General features: G+C 39.2%; 1 protein-coding gene across 1 annotated transcript; it reads right to left on the reverse strand.

Annotated features, from left to right (window-relative positions):
• Positions 1 to 227: 227 nt before the first annotated feature.
• Positions 228 to 7,241, reverse strand: LOC139743068 (uncharacterized). Its single transcript, XM_071653576.1, has 2 exons — positions 6,790 to 7,241; positions 228 to 1,005 (listed from the first exon to the last, which is right to left on the reverse strand). The coding sequence occupies exons 1-2, from the start codon at positions 7,239 to 7,241 to the stop codon at positions 228 to 230; spliced, it is 1,230 nt and encodes a 409-aa protein (XP_071509677.1).
• Positions 7,242 to 17,974: the final 10,733 nt, after the last annotated feature.

Genomic DNA, 17,974 nt, shown 5'->3' on the forward strand with positions numbered 1-17,974 from the left:
GTTCAAGTATAATTTTGGACACGATTCATACGTCGAGCGAAAAAGTCGAGTATTTGTTACTGTCCTTTACCCGAGCAATGCGGAACATGCAAACAACAGTCCTCATACAGTATTGTATGGAGACAAAAACAGTTTTTTGCTTGCTTCCAATATACACATTTATCATATTTTCAGTGTTCGATCATTATATTAGCATTCTGATGTTCTCCATTATGTTCCTTCTGGAATCACACGTGGTCGCTAGTTTCCCTGGTTTCATCGACGTGATCGAGGAGAGGAGAGGCTGGGAGTGAGGAATGGAACGAACGTCGAGACGATGAGCGACATTGACTGGTGCTCGCTGGTGGACTCAGCTTGAGAGGAAGATGATGAGGATGCTGCTGACGGAATACTGCGGGAAGGGGCGGGGTCACCTGGCCCGGACGATGGTGGTAGAGATGGGATAATGGGTGGTTTTCTGACGGAGACTTGTTAAGTTGATGATGACCCTGTAGGTCAGTTGGTGTCCGCCTATCCTGTGTGTTAGATCCTTGACCGGGTGACATTGAGCAGGACGGGCCCTGACCAGGGGACGGGGTCCTGGACTGTTGAGGATGCGATGGTGACCCCGATTGTCCGTGAAAGCAATGAGAGTGATGATGGTGGTGGTGGACGTGCCTATCAGAGGATGGTGAACACCGAAGAAGGAGGGGTGGGCTTAATCGTTGAGGGCGCTGTATGGGGCGATGTTCTGTTGGTGTCGTTGAGGACGCCGTGGTGGGTGTAGCAGCGGTGGTGGCCTCCTGATTGGAATTCCCAACAGAGGTGGATGTGGCGCTGGTACTCGCACAAGTGGTAGGTCCTGTGCAGTTTCCATTTGGATCCGGATAGAGCGATGAATACTGTGGAGGAGGTTGGATGGTGGTATGATGGGGGCGCCACGCCCACTGAGCTCCGCTGTGCACCCCTCCAGTTCCTCCTACCACTGGGTGAGCGAAACCTGGGACCGGATACAGGATCGAATGTCTGTGGAATCAAACAAAAGAGTGATATACCAGTGGTAGTTATGACGTGAGTTTATCATTCCATGGATTGATTGGTTTTCGCACGTCTTAACAAATTATACCTCTGGAGACATTATCTTGTCGTAAGAAAATAATTTCTGACGGGAAAGGTAAACGACAGAGGTAAAACAAAAATGAATGATAGTGATAGTGTTGTTACAGTTTGAATTCTGATAGGACATCTTGCATATGGCTTGCTGTCATCACCATAAAATGCGAATTTTTATTGTGAAGTTGCACTAATTGCTTTCCTTTTGATGGCAACAAAATGTTTTTGTCCCTCCGAAACACAGTTTGTATTCAACGCTTGGGACTAAGATTTAATATCAGTACATTCCCTTCTATTCAATAAATATTTGATTAACGGGGAAAAGAGACTAACACAGACGAAACTAATGTCCAAGAGGCATGAGGATTACTGTGTAAATGGCAAGAATCACGTGACTGTGGCTTGAACTACGAGGCGCCGATGGGAAACTATGTTGATAAATGACTTCATGATGCTCAAGTTGTCATGATTTCTCTACTCTGTCCGATTGGCCTGTTTCGCTTAATTTACTCCAAAGCCACAAAGATCTGTTGTATTTCATCTCTACTACATTTTATTGTCCAGTCTTCATGTCACTAGCAGAAGTTCTAAATTGGTTGGTTTATTCATGCCATTTAAAATGTTATTCGTTGTTTGGCAAGGTACTAAACATGGCATGAACCAAATTTTCGGATCGTAAAAGTTAGATTTCCGATTATCAACACAATACAATTTTATCATTATATGAAGCATTCAGTGTGGAGATTTAGCCAAATTGCTCTTCAACACAATATTTTGACCTGGATCACACGGGATAAATGCGTGTACAGTCTTTGATAAAGGTAAAATGCACACGGAATAAGGAATGGCGCATCCTATATCCTGTTATCATCAGTAGACGGTAAACAAGAGAGTCAACTGAAAGGTAAATGATCTATTCCTCGTGCAGTCAACTCTCCCTTTACAGCATGAATGATGGAGCCGGGTAACCATAAATTCTTTATTACGTCATCCCATAAGAGAAAGAAAAGGTCTCTCGTTGCTGGTGTAACGCCAGCGACAGGTGCATAAAGGGAAGGCATCAGCACCCTGGCGCCCCATTTCCAATTTATTCATTTCAATTTGATATGATATTTCATTTCTTAATGAAGACGTTTATCTCAAAACAGAATTAGTATTTTCATTTCTTTTTTAGTAAAAATCAGAAAAATGCTCATTTCTTTAATCTTTGGTACATGCTGAAATGAAACTGGAATTTAAAGGGTATGTCAATTCATTAATTATTCTTTGCAGTCTTTCTGTAGGTCTACCGCCCTCTCTGTATGTATCTCTATCTATATCCAGCTCTCTAATCACACCCATGTATATTTCATGACGTAACACAGCAATCACAAGGGACATGGAATGTGGCTGGAAACGTATGACGCATAAACCATTGTCCATTTCAGCACTTCCAAAGTGTCCCCGGCTCATTGGTTTTATTCACTCTGCTTTTCTCCTACATTATGCTGAGGATATCAGTGGACTCCATTGCACCAAGTTGAATTCTCATTCCACTGACTGTGATAACGGTGATGTAAAATTCTCGTTTGTTGGTGAATTACAACTAACAGGATTGAAAAAAAAAGAACCTAAAGGAAAGATTATCTTTTCAAGCGCTGATTATGGAGAAAGAAGTCATCGATTCTCCATTAGTCGAAATAAAAAGCGGTCAATGATAATGAGGTAAAAATGATTTGTATGGCGTCACGTGAGTATGGCTAATGCGATGATGCCGTGACTCCTAGGATAAAACAGGGTCTCCGAGTGTTCAATTATTCCTAACTCTTGTCCAAAACTAGGTTGAAGCATTTAAAGGCACTGTTTACTATTGGGAGCAGTGATTAAAAAAAAAGGTATTCGAGATATCACATTTGATGCATATGTGTAGGTCAGTTGTGTCACAAAACATCCTACCATATAAAGATTTCGCAATAAAGCTTAAAATAAAGGAGATATCACTGTTTTTCCCACTAAACCATAACCGTAAACGGTTTAGTCTAGAAACATTATTACTGTAAGTATTTTTCTCATTTTGTATATTTAACAATACTTAATATTGATTATATAGATTCAAAATTTTACATTGACTGTTTCTATCCGTAACTCACATTTTAGAGTTATTTTGACGCACTAATGCTGGATTTTTGTTTCATCTGCAAAAATGGTAAATAATGCCTTTAAAGGGAACTATTGCGACTATTCTACTATCTTCTTAACTGTCTTCTTCCTACAGAAATGTTTAAAAATATCATAAATGAGAGAAAATAACGTGAACAACAACAACGAAAAACAAAACCTTAGCACACACAGATCAAACACCAGTTATTGCAGCATTAATTCAGTCGTTGCATAATCTTGTTTTCAAGTTTGTGTTATTCTATTAGCATAATATTCATGATATTCAGTCTTTATCTCTATAGTGTGGTAAGAAATGCAATGAGCACAACTCACGCAAAATAGCCTGACCCTTAGTTTTTTTTAATTTTGTTTTTAAATGACAAGAAATCCTGGCCTTTACTAGCATCGCACAGTGAATCTCTTTAGGTCAACCAGAGTTGATGCAAATCAAAGATTTGCCCATAGATAATGCACTGTGTGCGATAAAATGAAGAGCGAGGTGTATCGCCTTCCTCTACACGCCTCCTCACACACACCTGCACAACGCACAGTATCATCGCTTTTTAATCATGATTTCGTCTCGTATATCGTTACCCCGCAGACTGAATGGGCACAGGAGCAGCATGAGCATGACTGAGCGAAAAAAGAGCGCCTCTCGGCTACAGGTGTCGAGTCTTTTACATTAGGTGGCCACGATGATAGTTCAAACCCTGAATTTGTGCCTATAACCCTTGAGGCAAGAAGGATATCAAATCAATTACGATCAATTTACTGGCAAGCACATGACGTTACAACACTAACAGCATTATTGTCGTCGTCATGGTGTATGACCATTTTCATCACATACATATAGTAAGATCATATCTATCTATCTATATATCTATCTATCTATCTTTTTATTTATCTGTCTATCTATCTATCTATCTCTCTATTTATCTATCTTTCTGTCTATCTATTTATCTATCTATCTATCTATCTATGTGATTTGGTTTGATTTTCCCCTTTCCCCTTTCATTCACACAAGACGTTTCTCATTCATAACACGAAACTCTGAGGGCTTGTCCAAAAAGAAGAAAAAAAAAACCCTCAGATAACTTAGAATCAAAAGAATAAAAGTAACAGCTCTGTGTTTTAGGACTGTCGAGTGTGTCTTTACAAACACAGTGAATATGCATCTACTGGAATCTATAGGTCAACCTTAAACGGAAGAGGGATGATAGTAAAACTCAAAAATGGCTAGCCGAAAGAAACCAAACCCTGAATCACGTCAACCGATATCGGTTTGAGGACGAAACCCGAGGAGCAATTCCACTCCGTGTTCTCATTGTCTTCGGTGAATGAAATCAAATCAAATGATCAGAATGACAGAGGGCTTATCAAATCGGACTGATATCTGTTTTGGAAATATAATGTTTCACATGTTTCCTTGAAACAGTGAACATTTTGATACGTTGCACCAACACTATGTTAATAAGATGTGGTGATGAGGAAAAGATGCCATGCCCATAAATCTTCTCTAAGAACACTTTCTACAATATTATGTGAAACGCAAAATTGATTTACTTTGCATTAAATCTAATGTGTCGTAGTGCCCTGGCAAAGTGACGTTGAGGAGAATGGGATTGCCGTCACGGAATTTTCGACTTATATGATTAAAACATGTTTTTTATTACATTTTCTAATACAAACCAACGTCAGAATTAAGAGTTGATGACATACTCGGCTAATTATGCTCGATATGTGATAATATCTAATATCACCACTAAGTGAAAACATGTCAAACTTGAAAATTTCATAACCCGACTTGATGTCTGTCTGATTTTGATGACACTTCCACTACTTTGCTTATTTATCTATTTACTCGAGGCAACTTGAACGCACATATTAGAATTGCACTTTAATTTCCCGACGCCTTTTTTCATTGTTAATTTCCACTTTCTGCTGTTTCCAGTCTTTGTTCCTTTGCTAATGAAATAATTTTGGTGTCTTGCAAGAGAAAGAATCTCTCTGAGTAACAATGAAAATGATACACATAAAAATTACATAGCGCTCTATCTTTACTGAGTCTCGAAGATATTATACTGATGGTACCCTTATTGTTTTACAATTAATCTGCAAAAGAGCACAAAGTATAGAAATCTTTTGGTTGCCACAAAATGCTAATCTATACAAAGTTAATAATTTCACCAACTGATCAACGCAAAATATGAAAAAGCTTAACATGCAATGCTTCATGTCAACAAAGGGTTACTAACCAACACACATACACACACACACACACACACAAACACACACACACACACACACACACACACACACACACAAACACACATACACACAATGATCTGAACTCCCAGAGACAAAAAGGAAACAGAAAATTCTTACGGCTTGTAAGAAAAGTTTGTCCAGCAGTTAACATATTCGCTCTTTCAGGCAAGTCCGAAATTTAATATCGGACGAAATGAAACATCGGAAGCCTTGCTACAAGATAGATCATGACAAGAGGTCTCTTCTTATTTTGTATCAGCGCTAGATACTTTGTTTACACCGGGACTCTAATTAAGCCCAAGAGAAAATGTCATAAAATATAAACTCAACTCAACTCGCTAGATGAGAAATATGGCGGGAAAAGCACTTTCGAAGCAGACGGTCAGGTCTCGTTTAAACATTCCACTTATTAGAGGCCTCCTGGGCATTAGATTCTCGTGATGGGCATGTAGTTCATTCACCTTAAGAAACTCAAGAGACAGGTGAGAGCAGGGAAGACATTACCCGGAAAACTAATTAAGGTGATGGCGCGAGGACACCCATTAGCAGGATTGATGTGTACGATAATTTCTCGTGACCTTTAACACCTGAACGAAGCAAATAAATCGTGTAAATGTACTGTGGGATCACGCACCGTGATACTCGTATACACTACTAGATTTGATATAGGGCCTACATGTACATACTATGTGATAGCCGACTATGTGATGCACAAATCACAACCAAACTATGACTTCAAATTGACTCTGAATAATGAAATTATAGACATTAATAGAAAATTTAGACAAAATCAAGACGATGTAAATGTTTTATACTTCAGTGACAAGTGGAAATATTGTTGTTGTTTTGTTTTTTGTCTAACTTCCAAGTATGGGTAGAGTGTTTTATGTGAAATTCTTGTCACGCTTTGCTGATGAGGACGAATCTTTCGTCCTTGGTGATGAAGATCGCATGACTTTAAAGATGCATTGCCAGTATTTTTTTTCATCATCAGTTTAGAAGGAATTGTAACAAGTTCAAAAAATATTTTGTTGTGTTTCTCGGGGATATGTGCGTATACTTTTGCATTCTGTGATTATTTTTAATAACAACATGGATTAATGCCACGGTATATGAAGGGATTACTAAACTCACGACTTATAATCTCTACAAAAATAGACTACGGGGTAAATGTGAAAGGATAATATATCTACAGGTGTATACAGGTCTATTTACAAAGTGCATCAATTTGTGACAACATAGAAACTTACTTAGGTATGATGTTAAAGAACGAAATGAAGTGTTACTTACTCTAGCTGTTGATGTTTGGAAGGTTGATAATACACCATCCACGGCATCCCGTCTATTGATGCTCTCCCGGAATGTCTGGAGGTTGGGGTAAGGGCACTTGCCCCTGAGGACATGGCGTGTTGGTGGGCGTGGAGGTGATGGTGAGAGGGAGGGCAGGGAGGAGGCAGGGATAAGCCTTGCTGTAATTGGAGCTGGAGACTAGTGCCTGCATCCTGGGGGCAGAAACTGGCCATGATGAGAGAGATGAGGAGGAGGAGGAGCAGGAGGCTGCCACCGGAAGCAGAGGCGGCAATCCCGATCCACTTGATGTTATAAGACGCTGGTGTCCCCTGAATCCCAAGGATTATCATGGAGACCCCAGCCAGGGTGAGGATTAGAGAGGAGAGGGTCCCACATCGCAGCCAGGTGGCAGCTCGCTTCCGAAGCTGGTAGTAAGACAACGGTGCCTCCATCTGTCCGTTATCCATGTTGGTTGTTCTCTTGGCAACACGCTTCCTGAAAATCATCTATCCTTGCCTTGCATGGACCAGTCTCGCTCAGTCTATACCATCCCTGTCCAGTCAACACACAAAAGCGAGTAATCGTTCTGGCTGTGAGGCTAGCTATGCCGAGGACAAATTTCTCACATCCATTTTCGACAGTCATTTGTTGATCGTAGAAACACATCAGAGTACATTCCGGTTGCTCAATTTGCCTTGTCACTGATATTTACGATTCATTATACGGCAAAGAACCAATATATCCATCTTCACTCGAAGCAAAGTTTCCTGTGAGGCTCTCGAAAGGTGGCGCTTTATTTCGTCATCAACTTGTCATATATTTATTGCAGCAATGATATTTGGCACGCATCGACAATATGCCTCTCGGAGATGCAAAGCATTGGCAATTATCTAGGGGTTAATACTCGACGATCCATGTTGTTCATGTAACTATAATCTTGTCGTCAAAAACCTTCAGTTTCTGGAAGCTGCATATTATTGTCTTGTAGCTTCAAGACTGACTGTCATCCAGGAAGTTAATAAAGCTTGGAAGAAGACAAACGCCAGGAAAGTCTTCTCTTCTCCACATCGAATGATGAAGCCGAAATGCGAGCATCTCACTGGGAGTCTGTTAAGGGAATGGAAAAGAAGAAGACGTTATAGCCTCAAGGACGGCGTGTTCGTAATCAGGAAACAAGTGGCACTTGGCATTGAGCGCAGGTTGAATCCCTACTATGCTGAGTGAACGAGTTGTGGGCAAAATTGGAAACACGCGTTTCATAGAGGCATTTACGTGCGGCGCACTTAGAATCGGTCAGTCGCAATTTGGCGGGAAGCAGAAGACGAAATAATGAAGTCTGATTGAGACGGGGCGAGTATTGGTGATGCTTCGGGGATTGGATGTCAGCTACGAGTTTTGTTCAGCTGCTTACAGGCCAGCTGATACACCAACCTCGTCCCGTCTTTTAAATTCACACGTGGCGCTAACACGATTTGCAATTCCTAGACTCAACACTTCCTCAAAATTGTGTAGTCTATATGCTTTGTACTCTTCGTTATATTTTCCGTGTTTAGTGTTACGCATACAACTTCAGATTCCTTAACTTTCCTCGTAATTCATGACACTGTAAGACTCACAACTGTTCCTCATAATAAATTTAGATAAAATCGCAAAAATTACAAGCGAGATGCCTTTCCCTACTTCATATAAATTGATTATGCTTACTCTAATTTCGTGCGATCCGGAAAAATGACGCTTGAAATGACAATAAAAGTTACTGCATTTTATGATAAAGCAAGGATGCAATTCGTGGTGCGTATTTTACTATAAGTATAATAGCTCTACAATGAGCCACGTGTATGGTTTCTATTTTGAACAGATTAAGTACTCGTGGTCCTGGTTTTCATTTCTAAAGGTGTGTTTTCCCCCTTTGTGTGCATTTCTGCGTCAGATGAGGTTTGTTTTCATCATAACAAGAGACACGAGCAGTCACGGCTGAGGGCAGGATGAGCAAATCGAATTCTTCCACTGCTCCCAGCACGTCGGCTCCATAGAGTGTCATCCATAACACCTCGATCATCGACCCAGCACGTAGCCCAGCCGCCATCAGTGAGACAGATCCCCGACACTCTCCTAGAACCGCCGGCCAAGGAGGTGCCGCCTTGACTCGTTACTGAATACCTTGAGAAATTCCTTGATTACATTAGATCCTATAGTCACATCGCATGACAGCACAGATAAGCTTATTCCCCTCCCTTCTCCTTGTCATTATCATATTCCTAATAAACATCCACAGCTATGGACTGCATTCCTCTTCTACGTGATTACAGCTTTTGAATCTGTATTATGGTGAATTCAGCATATGAAAAAAAAGTAGGTTGAGAATTTTTGTTCCATTCTTTGAAAGTCAATCCTGCATTAATGAACAGAACATTATCGTCTCCATTTTGTTTTTGTGTTTTAGAGTACACCCGACTATAAACCAAATTGTCATAATCTTTCTAGGTGAGTACTGATTGACTACTGGTAATCACGTAGTTGTCATGATTGCTCATCAATTTTAAACGTCTCATTCTAGGTTCATTTCCGGCGTTTGTAAATCTCCAAGAGATACTCTTAAACCAAACTGATGGAGTAAAAGGAGTTCTACACAAAACAAAGAAAATTTGATAAAGATGCAATCTAAGATATGACATTCAATCTTTTCAGGAGATTCCTTAGTTTGCATGAAATCATAATACATAATGAACCAAGTGAAATGCAAGTAAACATAGATTAACCTACTTCATAGGAGAACTAAAGATTAACTCTGAAGAAGGTTATAACTGCGAAAGTTTTTCATTAAGTTTATTTTTAATTAATCGAATATTTCATGCACTTGATATTTTCATCGCGAATTATCAGTCTAAATCATTACATGTCTTTGCATAATGAGTTGTTGCTATGATGTCCACCAAACATGGTGCCAAAGAAATCTTTGTCAACTTTGGATTCGAACAAGGACAAAGTGAGCATGTCTTTTAATGCAATTCGTCACCCAGTGTTGTACACGATCTCTGCTCGACTAAACGTAACTCGGATAGGATTTCCTTACAAAACATGTAATAAGCTGATCCTATAGGGATATGTTCGTCATTATTTCTCTTATCAAGTGAAATGCGACAACAGAGAAACTTAAAGCAACTGCGTATTGACCACTATAGATCTTGTGATCACGTGTCTGGAAAGACAGCCATGTAAATTATCTTCATTTTGATGTATGCTCGTTAGGGGCTAAGCGGAAATGGAAACATGCTGTAAGGCCATTTATGCGTGTTATTCGTTTCACCTATAGAGATTATGCCCAGCTGGAATACTGAAGCATGGATTGATCACGCCGTGTCGTCAATCCAATTGAAATGGAATAGATATTAGGCGCGTTTATAGAAGGCTCAGATTCTTTGCGAGCAGATTGTACCAGAGCAACGTCAGTACGGATTGCTAGTCAGACGCAGGGCGTCATGAGCACGTATTGTCATAATGACAGATTGATATAAATTTCATGCATGAATGCTCAGCGACTAGGCAGCGTCTGCGCGGCGTACATGATGGCGCGTAATACTGTATGTCTGTACGGCTTTATCACCTCCCATGGGCAACGGCAAAATGAATACTAGAAACTTATTTTTTGTATATACAAAGAACTACAAAAACTAAAGATTGTGTCTCTAGTTTGACCCCCTCTCGATGAAACAAGTGCAAGTTTTTTTCTTCTTTTCTTTTCCTCTCTGTTACATACTCTTCTCTCATGTTTACTTCTCTGTCTTTGTTAGCCATGAACTGGCGGTTTCCCGATTGTCTTTGAATGCAATTCGTTTTCTAGTGGAATGAATAAATGAACGAATATATACAAGAACTACAAGAACTGTTTAACGATTTGGTAAAATTGGTAATCATTCCTGCACAGTACAGACCCATCATTAGCACACTGTTTTCATACGGGGGGGGGGGGGGGGGGGGGATAAGAGGATAGCATTGGAGAAGGAAGAACGATGAGCAAGCCGTTCGCAAGCTAATGTGATGAGATTTAAAGAACACCCATTCTGTCAGAGATCACTTCTATATTTAGAATCCGGATTGTAAGCGTTATTTGGTGCTTCGCCTTTAGTAAAATTGATAGTGTAGAGCAAAGCAGTGTCCTAAATTCGGGTGTTTTTTTTCCAGAGACGTGAAAAAAGGGGGAAAGAACTCTTCTTTAAACGCATATTAAAACTGAAAACATTCCACAAAAAAAGAGCACAAACATCAAAGGTCCAGTATACCAATACTACGTCATAATTACGTAGATGCTACTTTGAAAGCTCGCCAGTTATCATCAACTTCTTTCTGAAAAGATTATAATACTCGATATAGCTTTCGATATCTTATTTTCCTGAATTACTTGAATGCCAACACGGTCGTGGTTTCCACTTCTCTGCTTTCATTCGACATAACTTTCTGTTTGGTAAGTCGTCCTTTAACTGGAGTCTCATCAAGACCCTTTGTTTGTTGATGCCCTGAAGGAATCCTTGCCGGGATCATATCACGAGCACATTTTGATCAGACAGGACGTCACAAGTCTCCACCACGTTATGACTGCCTACCTGAAAACACCGGGCTTGGCTGATTCCCGTGTGAAGACGGATACCGTCTGAGCGAGGCATGGGATTACTTCCCGCCAAAATGGATTGTCGATTATTGATCATAGGCTGGACTGTTTTCATTCATATCGGCATAACCTACATTCGAGAAATGGTGTGCTGATTCTCGTGGCATGATGAAAGAAAGATGTCTCAAAAAGCACATTCCATGCAGTAAAGTCCTGAAAGCTTGCCAGTAACATGTTTGAAGTTGTGCGGATTCTGTCAAAATTTAGCAAATTCATGTCCTTAACTTATCGCTATGAAATGTCTTCAAGGTCAAGGAATAATCAATTTGAAAGAATTTACGAATGATGACTTCCATACCCTTATCAAGGTAATCATGCTTCACGCGACAGCGAATTTAACTCTACATAAATCTTGGAGTCTGAAATTTTCTTTATTTAACATATTCAATTGTCCGTCAGCATATACAGCGTAGATACAAACTACAAAAACCTTGCCACTAAATATTTCGTCTGACTACAATACTTTTATCAAGTAAAATATTTTTCCCAAATAATTTTGTACCTTTTTGTCATCTGGGTGAATGGAAATAGTCAAATAAGAAATTAAGATGTATCTTATTTCCCTGGACATCACATTTTTGATAGCTCAGCAGCTTATGATGAATAGATTTTACTGTTTTTCCGCCCATAGTGGACTGTTGTCAGATGTGAGACCTTACAATAAATGGCATTTCAGGTGATGAAGATTTACGGCAGTGATAAGTAAAATGAATATCATCAACCATTTATGTCAGGTCTAAGCTTCTCACGCCTTCGTTTATATGCCATTTGGGGAAAAGATTACTGGGAGTTACGACAAACAAACAGATACAGCTATTAGTTTGTGTAATTCTATCTTATGCCTGTGAACAAATTCCATATATTTGAAAATTTGACCTGTTTCAACAATCTCTTATCATGAATACCTGAATACACTGCATTCTGAAGACCCTGTTGTGTTTTCCTTCAGTTATCTTATACAATGATTCTCTACTGTCTATGTCTATGATGAAAGACATTTCCTGTTAGTCTGAGTGAAGAAAACATGTTCTCTCATGTCTCTTCCTCCTCCTCCCCTTTTTCATTCCCCGAAAATACACTTGATAAAAAATGCATATCTCATGAAACCCGTTGAACTTGATGAACTGCATGGTGACACGGAATTTGCTCCCGCGACAATTGCTCCGGTCTTATTTTCTCCAAGGACTTAGGGTTGGGGTTGCGATAGGCTTAGATTTAGTTTGATGTGATGATTAGGATTAGGGTTAGGGTTTTTTTTTGTGATTAGAATTTATATTTGGCTTAGCGTGCAGATATTTCATTGGAGCAATATGTGTCGCAGGAGCGAATATCAAGGAACCGATGAATAATTATCAATGAAATTCATATTCTACCAAGACTTACGTATAGTGTCGTCTTAAAATATTCTGATAGTGGTGAAGTTGGAGAAAATAGAATAAATATTCATAATAACGGTAATATAAACATGATCATAATCATGATAAATAAAGGTGAAAATAATGATAATAGTTGCCAGGTTCTGTCATTAGTGTTGTAGAGAGGAGAGAGAGAGAAAGAGACATAGGGAAGAGACAGAGAGCGTGTGGAGATCTAATTAAGATATGAACATAACGAAGGCTCAACAAAAATAATCGATCCTCTACCAACGTCTACTTTGTCTTCAGTGTATCCTGCAAAACTGATGTAAACAAAGCTTCAACGAAAGAATAAAATCAGAACTTTGATTTACCCAATGCTTTCCGTAAATGAGTGAATGATAGATATTCAAAGAGAGTGTGTATGGTGAGGAACATTTAAGAAATAGATTCTATTAGCTACCCGGCAGCCCTACTTTTTAGCTTATTTTCCACATATCCATCTCTCTATCCTTTGACTGTCATCTGTTATCCTGCCCTTTTCTTTATTTTTTTCTGGAATATTGAGTGCATCACACGTCGTTTTTCATACGATGGAGTTCAATGTATGAAGGAAAATATTTCATGCGAATTTCTTGGGATACTTTATGTTCCCCCGTCCATTCCTAGCCGTCTTCGCGCTGAGCTATAGCCCCCCTGCATGGTCCGGGGGGAACCAACTACTGCTAGACGAGTACTGTGTGCTGACGTGATGGGGTGACGCGGTCTGTTTGACCTAATCCCTTACATCAGAGGTCAAATGAACTCTTTCCAAATCGAGTTACAGACAAACCTCAGGGTACAGGGTGTACAGCCAAGCCTCGCAAAGACTAACATGGTCTCACAATCTCCTTTCAGAAGGAGTCGACGTATATCATTGACAGGCGAGTTTGAGCATTGATAACGCAACAATTTACTGTATGCTGTGTCTAAATATTTACTTTAATTGTGTAAAACCTGATTGTCCCTAGAACATTTTTTAAAACCAAAATCTCTGTTACACTTGTATGTTTGTTTGTACATTGTATTCTTGAAAAAAAAAGAGTTGTAGAAATGGATTGAAATTGAAATAAAAGAATGAAAGAAAAATTATAAAACTCATTTATCAAGGCTAAGTTACAAGACACTGTTCTATTCCTGTCTAAATGTCCAAGTGTCGACATTAATTGTGTACAATATACACGCCTGGAGACACTCACGTCTCAAACGTGTGAAGTAATGAGCAAGCCGCACATATAGCTGGGAGTGATGATTATATCGTGTAATAACGTCATTTCAAGACAGCCATGACATTTTATCCTAATTCACAATCCGTCGCTTAACGAAGACAATGAATTAGTCACTGCCTAAAGCGTACAGATATTCTCCGACGATCATTTAAACTTAATGATGAATTCTAATACATGTCAGTACCACAGGTTGATTTGCCAATTTAGTCATCAACAAATATCGCGCTAATAACAAAACATATCCATAGCATGCATATAGGCTGTGAGAAAAAAAAAACAAACAAACGGAACAACCCCGACAAATCTTGTAAGCCCATGTAAGCTAGTTGCTCAGCCTGTGGTGCAAACCCATGCCAATAAGATATAAAAAGATTCCTAAAATGCCTATCTTTTTCTGCAATCGCCTGAAATGGATTAACGAGGCTCGTATTTTTTCAGCCTGAGCAGGATGAGCGATTGTCATGAATGTTTCTATAGCAACAAGTCGTTACTCTCTTAGATGAAGCAAGGTTAATGGTGATGAAAGGTGATGCAGCCTCGCACTCACTACCCCCCATGCTCGATGTCTTATGGCAACCACTTCGCTACTTTCTCTATTCAACAAGACACGTTTGTAGGCTCGTCACCGGAAGGATAGTTATTTCTATGTCCGCTGTCCAACTTCAGCCAGCGATCATTGGGACAGCCGTCAACGACTCAAGCAGACCCATTTAAAGGGGTTGTATATGGTTTTGGTTGAGATGAGGATTGAGCTTTTAAATTTATGCGAGGTACTACGAAACCACTTTGTTACAGAGCAGACAATTCTAAGAGGAATTCAAAGTTTATTTGATGAAAATAGGTTTTGAAATAGTTGAGATATCCAAAAACATAGTAAAACAAAGCGATCCTATTAAAATATGGGCCCCATCTTTAATTTGGATCCCTTTGTTTTGGATATGTCAGCCATTTCAAAAAACCAATTTTCATCAAATAAACTTTGAATCTCACTTAGAATTACATGCTTTTTCATATTTCATAAGTGGTTTCTCACAAAAAGGTGGAAACCTGAAGCCCCATACATCTCTACCAAAACTATACCATCCCTTGAAGTCAGTCTAGGCTACCTATGCTGTCTTAAAACAGGAAAGCCTGTGATTCACAAATGCAGGCTTTGACAGAGGAAAAGAGAGCATAGCATTTTTTTACTCGTATGATATATCATCCACAATATATAAGCCGCACATGCTACTGTATTTTTAGAAAGGAAACGCCAAAAGCAGATTATACACATGACATATTAAAACATCAATCAATATAATCGCCTGGAATAAGGCTAATAACATTATACAGCCGTATGGCTTGGAGGCTGTGAGATAATCAGGTCGGCACTGGGATTATTCATGCATTTAGAAACGATATATCTTGAATGCGATTGTTTCGCAGTCTCAAAATTTCCTCAACTTAAAATATTTCAGACATACTATAAGCATTTATTATTGCAAAGCCACACAATTGAGGTTGATCAGTTTGTAATCACGTTTACTCGCGCAGACTAATAGTAAAGTGTAGCTCTTAATTGCAGAACACCAAATCTGAAAGCAATAGTAATGTTTAGTGAGGACAAGATTTTCTTGTATGTTGTATCTTTACTCATTCTTTAACCTTATCATTTTGCTGTTTTTTGTATCCATTGTTTGTTTGTTCTTTTTTAACCATTTCCAGCCTTAAATGGCGAAAGGCAGATGATCTTGATTTACCGAACCTCCGGTACATCTATCTTACAAAATGTTGATACATACAAAGTCATTACAATAACAACATCGAAAAAATGTAGAGGGTGGAAAATTTACTTTCACGAAGATACTTTGTGAATTCAATTAGTGCGTTTGTGAATTCAGGGAATTCATGAAACTGTATCTGATCTCACTATTTCAGTATAATTTATAGTTTTTGTGACTAGGTTTGCAAGAGAAGGAGAGGAAAGTAAGTAGGTCTGGTCTCAATCTGTGTGAAATATTGTCTAAAGCATGTCGGCTACCTACGCCACAAGGCGCTGAAAAATGAAGGAAAACAGTGATGGTAACTGATATCTAGGTTTCATGCTGCACCGATCCGTGCAAGCCAAGAAAAAATTGGGTAGATGATAGTTATGATGCACGAACAGGCGGAAGCATCGCTCACAAGAGATATGAGAATAAACCACACGAGATGAACGGCAACAAAGCGTGAGCTAACACGGCAGATGTCCAGTAAACAGAAATTAATTGGATATCAGAGAAACTAGGCCACGTCGAAAATCCGCGAACGAAAAAATAATTCAGACAGAGCCCTGTTTTCTGAAAGAAAAAAATGGCAGTAAGATGGGTTGATGAATTCTGGAGCTTTGTGTGGCAGTAGTACTTATTCTCATGAGTTGTAGAGAGGCATCATCATAGCAAATATAATGACGTCACGACAATATATAACTCAATTTTCAGAATTTTTCAAAGACCAGACCATGGATCTTGTTGATTGGCATGAAAAACAAAATGTTTGTGCTAGATAGGGGCGGAAGTATACAATCCCATCGAATAAATGTGGAATGTTTCAAACTTATCACTCTGATGATCTTACGAGATAACTTCACGAAAGACTAGATAACTTTTTGTAGATCTGCAGATTAACACTTGGGGTAGACCAAAACGAACTTATGTCACGATATGACATAAGCAAAGCTTTGCCACTGAATTACAGAAATCTTGACATAGGTATCATTAAACTTCACAACAAGAGGAAGAAATATATTTTGTTTTCGGATTTGAAAGTTTTATCATTATCATTATTATGAAGACAACCTGATGGAATGTGTTCGGCAGACATGTTCATTCTCCTGCTTCGCAAACTTGTAAGTCCATCAATTTTACGCTTTGTAATATAGGAACATCGTATGATAAACCTACTCGGGCAGGTGTCTCTGTGGGAAATGTGTGTTATACCAAAGTCAGCTCGTCATCAATGGGTTAAACACGGAAAAGACATGAATATCTGAAATGGTATAGCATGAGAACGGTGGAGGTTTGTTCGGATTGCTGAGACACCGTGTAGAATGGAGTGAAAGCAGGAATGCTGGAGAGACAGATTCATCACGTTTACTTAGGATTCAATTCTGTGAAATTCAATCATTCCCCGAACTCAAATTGAATTCAAACCAGAATACAGAGAGCTGATGATGAAATATCGATCAAGCTTGGGAAGGCTGTCTTGGCGCTCGTGTTGTCTTACCTACCAAGGGACGAGGGCCTACCACTCTATGCACCAAAGATGATATGAGATCAACTTTTGAACGTTCTCTTTTGGCATAAATTTTACCTGCTTTCCTGCCAGCCAAGGTAGGCAAGGTCCACACAAACAAGCATTATGAGAGTTAGTTGTAATTTGCGCCATTAGTTAACAGCCAAATGCGTCATAGCGAAATGTTGTTATGGCCAATCCGCCTCGTAGAACCCGAAATACTGTGTAGTGATATCTACTTTATATCATCGAAATTGACTCGTTTTTTTTAACCTACGTTTTGGAAAGGCTGAATTTATAAACAGTGATTTACTCTACATCCCCGCGAAGTAAATAGTGTTTTGCAACAACATGCCCACGCGTTTGCATTCTCATATTCCCGTACACATGTCTTCGAAAGTGAACTCCACTTTTTCCAGTGCTTTTGGTATCATACATGTTAGCACCCCCTGCTGGTATCAAATCGTGATTTGGCGACAGGTGTTTTTTTTTTTCAGTTTAATTTGTACGCTTCGTTAATGTATGTTAAAGTTCCTTAGTAAAATAGCAACATTGTCAACACGATTGTCACACGAATGAACATAGATTCTGTCTTAATTCTGAATTTACCCCAGCTCTAACAAGTACCGTCCTCACTTTACATG

This window comes from Diadema antillarum, unplaced genomic scaffold (genome assembly GCF_040938485.1).
Source record: "Diadema antillarum isolate AM-2024a unplaced genomic scaffold, OU_Dant_1.0 seq00001045_RagTag, whole genome shotgun sequence".
In the NCBI taxonomy this organism is placed as follows: domain Eukaryota; kingdom Metazoa; phylum Echinodermata; class Echinoidea; order Diadematoida; family Diadematidae; genus Diadema; species Diadema antillarum.

Excerpts from the sequence above, each read along its gene's own strand:
- LOC139743068 (XM_071653576.1), bottom strand. The coding sequence starts at position 7,241 with ATGGAGGCACCGTTGTCTTACTACCAGCTTCGGAAGCGAGCTGCCACC. Across the intron at positions 1,006-6,789 it reads TCCAAACATCAACAGCTAGA|ACATTCGATCCTGTATCCGG; the intron begins GTAAGTAACACT and ends TTGATTCCACAG.